Source organism: Podarcis erhardii (genome assembly GCF_964252035.2).
Source record: "Podarcis erhardii genome assembly, chromosome: 4".
Taxonomy (NCBI): domain Eukaryota; kingdom Metazoa; phylum Chordata; class Lepidosauria; order Squamata; family Lacertidae; genus Podarcis; species Podarcis erhardii.
Window position 1 is genome coordinate 102,277,288 of NC_138508.1, and position 9,876 is coordinate 102,287,163.

At 40.9% G+C, this 9,876-nt stretch overlaps 1 protein-coding gene across 9 annotated transcripts in view; it reads left to right on the top strand.

The window, feature by feature from the left end:
• Positions 1-9,555, top strand: part of PCDH9 (protocadherin 9) — a 776,895-nt gene extending 767,340 nt beyond the window's left edge. For 8 of the 9 annotated variants that reach the window (XM_081857987.1, XM_081857991.1, XM_081857992.1 and 5 more), the window contains one exon: positions 7,161-9,555. In XM_081857987.1, coding sequence (XP_081714113.1) covers positions 7,161-7,534 — 374 coding nt within the window. In that variant the 3' untranslated portion in view covers positions 7,535-9,555. The remainder of the gene's footprint in view (positions 1-7,160) is intronic. The other variant, XM_081857988.1, reaches the window with a different exon arrangement.
• Positions 9,556-9,876: the final 321 nt, after the last annotated feature.

Consider the following 9,876-nt stretch of genomic DNA (forward strand, 5'->3'; position numbering starts at 1 on the left):
CTTCTGGTCAAAGCTATATGGAATTATATGGCTGTTTGTATCCAGGATGTGCTTCCTCATACCTAGCAACAAATATATATATACACACACACACACACACACACACACACACACACACACATCTTTGAGTGGGATTTATTTGGGGGCAGGAGAGAGCTGGTAATGTTGAGGTCTTGACTCTTCCTGAGTCAAAGGATAATTATCCAGCCTTTGAGCAAAAGGCCTTTGAAGCAGGAGGTGGAAATGCGGTCGGTCAGCTTGCCAGAAGCTACTCACTAATTGCGGCAGTGAGTTAATCAATGGAATAAGAGTTTAGCTTCTGGGTATAATAAAATGAGATAAAAGACCACTCAGAATTTCCACCATTAGGAAAGAGCAGGCACTTGACTGGCACAGATTATTCTCTTGTCTTCCACCTGCCTGCTTTTGAGGCAACATGAATGTGAGGCTGCCTGACAGCTATTAACAGAATAAAAACACAACAACAAAAGGCATTATTTTTGAGCACAATCAGATATAAATATTTACAAAGGCAATTTTAAGGAGTTCTTGCTTATGTTCGACTGTGTTTGCCTTCAAAATATTTAAATTTGGAGACAGATGGCTTGTACAGTTTTATCAGCACTTGCGTCATTATATATTCAAGGAGCCAAGACTGATAACCAGATTTATTCTGGATTGTTTGGAGAACAAATAATTTGGGGGTGGGTGGGGGAAAGATGATGTTGGGAGGGGAGAAGAATTCAATGAAATACTTCAGCGTGTGGGAGGAAAAAAACTCAATACAGAGATCTCAGTGACGTTTTTATGAAGAAAAGGGAAACAAATTAATGTAATTATAAAATTAAAAGCAGCAGGAACAGCTTTAAAGTGGTGTCATTGTATGTGGTGATGAAACAACTTCAGAAAATTGGGAGAAAGCCATTGTTTGGTGACAGTGCAGGGAAGAGATAATTACCATTATGTCAACATTATGCTTTCTTCTTTGTGCAAAGGAATTAAAAAAAACAAAGCCAAAAAACCAAGGCTGTGTGCATTCCAGAAAGCATCCCTTCTCATCTTACTTAGTCCACTCATGATCATAATTTCTCACTTCATCTTACAGTGCCGACCAGGAAGAGATTTAAGATGGAAGGGGCAGTGTAATTAGAGCAGAAAGGATGAACTCACCCTGGATGGGAAGATGCCAGTTGCAGAGCGTGTCCTTTTGCATCAAGGAGGTTTTAGCTTTTGGTCTCTGGTATCACTAGTTAAAAAGTCTTTGGTACAGTGTAAACACTGGGAAAACTCTTGCTTGAGACTGCCAGCTGGAGTAGGTTGCAATGGGCAAGACTGACCAGTTCTCTGCCTTAGTCCATGGCAGGTTCATATGTGCATGGCTTTGCTCTTACCTCCAACGAGGCTTGTGTCTGAGTAACTGTGAAACAAGTTTGGTTCCCAAAAGGCCCTTGCAGTGTTGCTGATGGTTCGTTGTTATATTCCAGGGTAGAGACTGTGTGTGTGTGTGTGTGTGTGTGTGTGTATGACAACCTGTTTCTCTTGGCTGTAGCTCCTAGAAATTTCTGAAATAAAGCCTAGGCCTGCCAAAACTTGGCCCTCCAGCTATTTTGGGACATCAACTCCCATCATCCCTAGCTAACAGGGCCAGTGGTCAGGGATGATGGAAACTGTAGTCCCAAAACAGCTGGAGGGCCAAGTTTGGCCATGCCTGGCCTAGAACATAACCAACACATTCTGTATCCGTTGGATCTGTATTGTAACGTGGGCAGAATCAATACTCGTTTGGAAACCAGGATAAACTTGATGATTCACAGCTTAATGTATGACTTGACTCTATTTGGAAGACTGAAATGATTTTTAAAGAAAATCTGTGGTGGTTTATTTAGATGGACAAGTTATCACTTTATGGATACTTGAGTGCTTAGCCTTTAGTGCTGTGTGCTCCAGCAGCCTCCTTTCTAACAGTCTCTCTCTCACACAGTAATAAGCATCCTCCTCGCCCCCTCAGAAAAGCAGCAGGGCATGGGTATGGATAGGGAGCCATGTGCCCTACTTTTCAGACATCAGTCCTCCATTTGATGGTGTCCTTGATTTGAAACAGTTGCTGGGTTCAGTCAGGTTTAAGGCTGAAGAGGGACCTGGAAATTGTGCAGTGGGTCAGTGCATCTGGCTGTTAACCAGAATGTTGGTAATTCAAGCCCCCCCCCCCCCAGGGAAGGTTGTAGGCAGGATTTCTGCATTCCAGGTCATGGGACTCAATGGCCCTTCCAACTCTACAATTCTGTGATTCTATTATTCTGTGAAATTCAGCATCTGAACAGTAGATCAAGCATGTACAGTGGTACCTCGCAAGATGAAATTAATTCATTCCGCGAGTTTTTTCGTCTTGCGATTTTTTCATCTTGCGAAGCACGGACTTTGGAAAAGCTTCAAAAATCACCAAAGTCTTCAAAAACCTCAAAAAAGGCTACCACACCGCGTGCTATGAGTTGCTCCTCGAAGTGAATGCACCGTTTTAAGAAAAGGGAAACAAACTTGCAAGACAAAGGAAACAAACTTGCAAGACGTTTTCGTCTTGCGAAGCAAGCCCATAGGGAAATCCGTCTTGTGAAGCAACTCAAAAAACGAAAAACTCTTTCGTTTTGCGAGTTTTTCGTCTTATAATGCATTCGTCTTGCGAGGTACCACTGTACACAGACCAGTCTTTCCCACTGTGGCAAGATGTACTAATTTATTTTGAAATCACAGTAATTGTTTCTAAATATGCATCTATAGATGTGGCTGGGGCAACCCAGTACGTATGGGGTATAAATAGTAAAATTATCATTATGGAATCGGATGTCCCTATTTTAATTGGAGAAATGTTGGAGGATATGTCTTTGTGATATGTGTCACCTCCAAAAGGAGGAAATACAAGTGGCAACCTTAGGCTAGAGAATGGTGCTTTACTTTCTAATGGGACTCATATAAGCAATTATACCCCCTTAGTATACCAAATGCTTCAATTTTCAACTAAAATATTACTATATTTCCACCCACCCCATTCCAGAGACGATGCACACACAATATTTTGAAGGTTTCCCCTTTCCTCAATAACTGTAGCAATGGGGGGTGGGGACTGAAAATTCCCCATCTGCCACTAGAGAGGGTTGCTGCTGTGAAATATTTCTGTTGCAAGAGGCCAGGCAATACACAGTTAGCACTAACCAGGGTTAACACTGATGCAGCGTTAGCAAAAGAAATGTTTCTGATATTGGCTGGATGTCCCCAGTATTATAATTGAGGGGGGAACAGGGAGTGAAGAAAAATATACATCTACTTAAAATGGGTTGCTCCAGGCACATCCCTGAGAATATGTGCAGATAATGCATTTCATCACCAAAAATATGCATTTAAATCGCTCTTCTGACAAACAGTTCCAAAGCCCCATATAAACTTTACCAACTTATCAGCTAGCAAAGCTTGCATAAACCCTACACTAAAATTAAGTGCCTTAGATCTCGGGAGCTGTTACTGAGGAAAGCAAACTAAATGAGAAATAAATCTCTCAAGAGACTAATTTGACATGGCTTAAAGGGCCACAAGCATATTTTCATTCTGACTTAAAAACGGCTTATTACTCATTTAAAGCCCAAACGAAAATAGATGTTAGTTGTGTTTGAACTTGAGTTTAGTTTGTTTAGCTTCTGGATGAGGTCATGAAACATGCAAGTTTGGTGCTGAGGCTTTCCATTCATTCTACTGAAAGCTTCGAAATGGAGCCGTGCCTATTTCACGAAATGTGTCAGTTTATCATGAATGAGGGCGATGGGCTTTCCTCCTCCTCCTCCTCCTCCTCTTCCCTCTTTATTGTGCATTGAAAGATTTAATCCCTGCCAAACTATTCCCTTTTGGGTCAGCAAGATAGGATTGTATTATTGTTCAGGCAGAAAAAAATGAGAAAACCTAATTAAAAGCAAATTGCTGTTGTCAGCAGAAAAGAAAATAATCAGCGTTTAACCTATAGATTAACCTTTCGAAATGTTAACAATATGCTGGAAATACTCCCTTTTACTAGCTGCTTCCCCCTCCCTCTGTGAAATACCTGTGTCAGATTATAGCAGGGAGGACTCAAAGACACAAGGGAAGGCCAAGAAGGAGTTCTAACATAAAGAATTTTTCTTCTCCCATTAAAATTCAGGGATTCAAATGTAAAGCTCAGGATTTTAGACCTTCTTTTAAAAAATAAGTGAAACTTCCAGTCCCAAATTATTGTATGTTTTTAATGACATTTCCTTTAATTTGTTTTTGTGGGAGGCAGGTTATTGGGTTGTTTTTGTTTTACTATGTATTTTGTATTCTTGTTTTGTATTTTTGTCTTGTGAATTGCCCTGGGATCTTTGGATGAAGGGTGGTATACAAATTTAATAAATAATAGTGATAATTATAATAATTTATTTCAGGCTATACCCACTTGTCTTCCTTGGGTTTAACACAAGTGAATTTAATAAAAAATAAATTTCCTGTACCTCGCTTATCTGAGTAGGTTGCTTCTGCCATTCTGGGCAGCTTTTAAAACAAAACATCACACATTAAAAGCTTCCCAAAACAGGGCTGCCTTCAGATGAAAAGTCGTCATTGTTTATTTCCTTGACATCTGATAGAGGGTGTTCCACAGGGAGGTGCCACCACTGAGAAGGCCCTCTGCCTGGTTCCTTGTAACCTCGCTTCTCATAGTGAGGGAACCACTAAAAGGCCTTCAGAGCTGGACCTCAGTCTGGGCTGAACGATGGGGTGGGGTGGGGGGGTTGGAAATGCTCCTTCAGGAATACAAGGCTGAGGCTGCTTAGCAATTTAAAGGTCTGCACCGACACTTTGAATTGCGCTCGGAAGCGCAAAACGAGGCACATGAAGCCAGGACTCTTTCCCCCCCTTAAACATGCTTGGTGCTGTCGGATTACCCTCAGTTGAACATCTGTTGACATGCTCATTGTGTAATGCTGTACAGAAGGTTCTGCAAACCAGAATCCCCAAGTAGTGCATCTGTATGCAAATCCCCGGGGACTTTTTGCCAGTCTTTAGTGAAGAAGCTTATTTGAAGTTGTACCTAAGTCATACTTGAGAGCAGACCCAATGTTGTCTTAACTAACTTAAGTGCATTGATTTTAATGGGGCTATTCTTAGTATGATTAGGTGAAATACGACTGCTGGCTTCCCTTGAAATTACTTGTCTGTTTCCCTCAATAAAAAGGCCAAATTTGCTCTAGTATAAAACTGGTAGCAGCTTACAGAATGTAGGGACTCTCACCCCCACCCCCCGCCCAATTTCTGCCAGCCCCTCCTCCTCGTTTCCATACTTGGGATTCCATAAAATCATTCCCCCCCCCTCTTTTTTTGCTGATGTGACAGTGATCAGATCCTCTTTCTGTGTTTTCTTTTTCTCTGTTTTGGGTTGCCCTTTAAACCGCTTTTGACTACAGCCTTCCTGACTATCAGTTAACTTTGTGCTCCAAATAAATCAGTAATTTCCTTCCTATCACCTTCCTGTCACTTGATTTTAATCAAGAAACAATTGACTGTCTGTACACACGGTAATGAAAGCAACTTTGTTTCTTTAGGAACAAGAGAAAGAATAGCCTTAAAGAAATTGTCTTTGCTGTTGGTAATTTGCAACTGAAATATATATATTTAGAATCGTGTGAGTGAGTTGATTGATAGCATTGAAAAATACAGAGCTAAGTCAGTTTCGATGGTGCCTTTTTGCATTCCTTGGTTTCTCAATATATCCACACTGGTCAGATCAATAACTCATCCGCAGTTTGACTCCACTGAGAAACATGCAGAGAAATGGCGTGGGTCTGCACTGGTGGTAATGTGTGTCAGAACCCATTATGTGAATTTGTTGGGTGGCTGGCATTTCCTGCTAGAGTTTGAAAAAAGTGCAACAAGGCTTTTACATTATGTTCACACTTGAGAGGCTTTGAATTTATTTATTTTAAAAGGTAGAGTACCTATTATGTGTACCCCTTGCACAAACGTAGGCTTGGCACAGAATGTGTGGAGGTTGGGGGAGCTTGTAGCTTTGATATTAAAAAAACGAAGTTTGTAGCTGAAACACATTATCTGCCAGATCTACTTACATTAGATTCGTGCTTTGAACATACAGGCCGCAACCATTCTGGACACGTCCAGTTGACACGTGATCGCGGACACGTGGGTCCTTTTGACAGAATATGGTTCTATCTAGCAGTCCTAAGCAAGAAATTCGGGATGGGTTGGGATGTGGGAGAAACTGTGTTCTGCTTGCATTTTCATGCAAATCTACACAATTCACACTTTCTAAAACAATGCTCACACCAATATGCAGCTATTATTCAAAAATGGACTCGTACAGTGACCTCTCTAACTAATAAAAAGAAATGCATTTTTTTAAAAAAAATAAGACTTCTCTGTTTTCATGCTTCCAGAAAATCTTTCCATTAAGTAGGTCAGATAAATGGACTGTTAGTGGGCAGTTCCCTAGACTGGGTGGACGATCTTGATGGGGTTACACTCCCTCTGAAGCCACAAATGTGTAGCTTAGGGGTAAGCCAGGAACTATTGGTGTCACGAGTGCCTGACCTGCCAATGCAGAGTGTTGCTGCTATTTCCTGAAAAGGGGAGAAGTGATAGACAGGGAGGCCAGGAAAGTGAGGGCACCTTGGCAGGCAGATCAGATTGGCTCCGCCTGCCATGCCTGTGCTACATTGAGCTCCTCGCCCTCTCGGGAACTGGCAAAAGCCTTCAGCATTGGAAAGCAGGGTGTGGAACTTCATCCTCCCTGTTTTGCCTCACATGGTTTAGTTGGTGTTTTGAGGGCCTTCATGGGTTATTGTTGAAGAACTGGACAAAGCATGGTATAAAGTATTTCATACAGATTTTGTGTGTGTGTGCTGCTGTTATAATTGTAAGTTGCTTGCACAGCTTATGAATTGTTGTTGCTGGTGGTAATTACCCACCTTATACCCCTATGGTCCTAGTCAGGTGAATAGATTAGTCAGGCAGGAAATATACGTATATATTTAAATGAATAAGTAACACTTTTTATTAAAAGACAGAAAAAAAATCTAACCACCCCTTTTCTCTCTTTCTTCTACTCCCTACCCCTTCTGTCTGCTGCCTGTGCCCACATCTCGCCACAGATGGACCTCTTGGCCCTCGAGGATTAGCTGAAGCTACTGAGATGTGCACTCAAGAATGCCTGGTCCTGGGTCACTCAGACAACTGTTGGATGCCTCCCTCTTTGGGTTCGTACCAGCAGCCAAAGTCTCCACTCTCCACCTTTGCACCTCAGAAGGAATGGGTTAAGAAAGACAAACTGGTGAATGGCCACACGTTGACCAGAACCTGGAAAGAAGACAGCAACAGAAACCAGTTCAGTGACCGAAAGCAGTTTGGCTCGGGGGAAGGCCATTTCAACCCTGGCAATCCCATGGCTGACATTCCTTTGGCTAACTTGAAATCCTATAAACAAGCATCAGGACCAGTGGAGAGTCCGAAGGAGAACCAGCTATAAGGAAAGGCTTCTTTGGAACAGTGACTGTAGCCTAGTTAGACTTGCTAATACTGTGTGTGTGTGTGTGTGTGTGTGTGTGTGTGTGTGTGTGTGTGTCAGAGCTTTATGTACTGAGTAGACCTCTAGAACTATGCGTCACATAGCAGAGATATGCATAACTTTGTGGTAGCTCCATGGAACTGCAACACAAAAGAGCATTTCTACTAGTTGTGTGGTTTTGTTAAATACTGTAGAAATAATCAAACTCTTACAGAGAATCTCTCCAGTTTGCAAAATATCTTAATTTTTTTCAATTTGCTTGGGATAACGGGTGGGGGTTTGTTTATGTTCCTTTGTTTTTTGACCCTGGACTTGCTGCTGCAAACAGTAGAAGATTCACATGGAGAGAGAGAAAAAGAAAGAGAGTATGTGTGAGAGAGAGACGGTGGATTGCAATTCTTAGAAAGCATATCCAATTAGGAAATTGTGTTATTGTTACCATTGATCTTGTGCTGGGACTGCTATACTTGACATCTTTACTGAAACAAAACAACTAAAATTGCAAACATTAAACCTACTGTGCTATTAACAACGTTAGTGGACACTTGTTAAGTCAATCAGTGTTCAAGTACTTGTAAATAGAATCAATTATTATTAATAACTTTTGTGTACTTATAACGGTCACCTAAAAAAATACTGTAGCATAATTCTGTGTTTCACAGTTGCTTTTTTCTACTTTATTTCATTTGCTTCCTGTTGTTTTTTATTATTATTTTGTTTCTTTTGGTGATGGTGTTTCTGTGTTGGTAGTCTGTCTGACACACAATGTTCCAAGGAGCTCAAAACACTTGTGTTAAAAACTGAGGAAAAGAGGGAGGGGAGGGAAATATTTTATTTTACTATTAATATGACAAAAAAATGCCAATAAAATTATTGCCAATTCTGAAATAACACTTGAAGTAAGGGCTTTGAGATTTTAGCCACTATTATTTTTGTTGTGTTTCTGATTTGCAAAGCAAAGGGGAGAAAAAGAGAACACAAACAACGAGAGCAGCTGAATGGACATTATTGGCTGCAATCATGCTAGAGAGTGATACTAGTCAAAATTAGGTGGAGGGGAAGGGGAACAATCTGCCGAGTGGTTCCAATATACAAGCCCCATCGAACTGAATGGGAGATGCCTAAGTGCCCATTCATATCAATGGAGCTTGTGCGGGAACATTTCTTGAGTTATTTTGTACCCAGTAAATCCATATCTAATAATTGCTTTTTAAAATGATTGGGCTGTGTGTGTCTATACCTAAGACAGTTTGTATTGCTCAAATGGCAGCGGTTGTGTTGATCTTCATCTGCATTGATGTTGTAGTAACACAAGTGTTTTTAGATCATAGCCACAAAATATTTAATGTGTCGTGCCTTCATGATGTAACCAAGCATTCTCCTGGTAGGCTAGTTGGGGGAAATGAAAGGGTTCAATCTCTAATTCTTGCTGTTTAACTGTTTGTTACCATAGTTGGTCAATGCCTGGCAGGTACCAGTGTTGTGTCACTTGAATCAAACCAGCAAAGTGACTCCTAATGTTAATAAGATCTCAGTTGCACGTCTAATAAATCCTAATCTGAACATTCTTAGGCGTTTTTTTCTTAAGGCATGACAGACAATTTAAACAAATAGCATGCAACATGGGCGGGGGGGAGTCCTTAAAGTACAAAAGAAAAAATTATCTTATTCCACAGTTAAACATCAGTCTTAAAATAAACACACAGAAAAATAAAGGTAGCTAATATTGATGGTTAATTTGTTCTTACCAAAACTAACTGAAGTTATTTTGTATATAGCAGTTCACATTTTCTTTCCTCCACAATATACAAGCATAAAATGGGTTAGGGGTGCATTGCTTATTGCAGTACTTATGTCAGTTTGTGAGGGGTGTTTGATGACTTTGACCGAATAAATATCTAAACAGTTATCCTTGTTACTGCTTTGCCAGTTCAACGTTATTTACAGTTATTCAGCTCTTGCAATAAATGTTCTGAATTCCTGGTTGTCTTGTGGGAGTTCTTGGCCTGATGCCTTCTTAAGATTTTCCTTATTAAAGGAAAGGGGGAGGGGAATCACTGTGGCACAGCCAGAGGAAACAAGCAGGAAGGGGAGAAATCTTGACCTTAAGTGTGGCAGCTAAAGAAAATGATGGAAATGGCTCAGACTATAGGAGAAGGCAATGTTTAAAAAGATGTAACAGGCAGAAGTTGCTGACCAGGATGAACTGAGCCTGTTTGGCTTTGCCAAAACATTGTGGGTGTCAAAGGGGCAGTAATGGGTACTGTGGACTTGCCTGCCTTCGCAGTCCTCCCTTCGTTCCC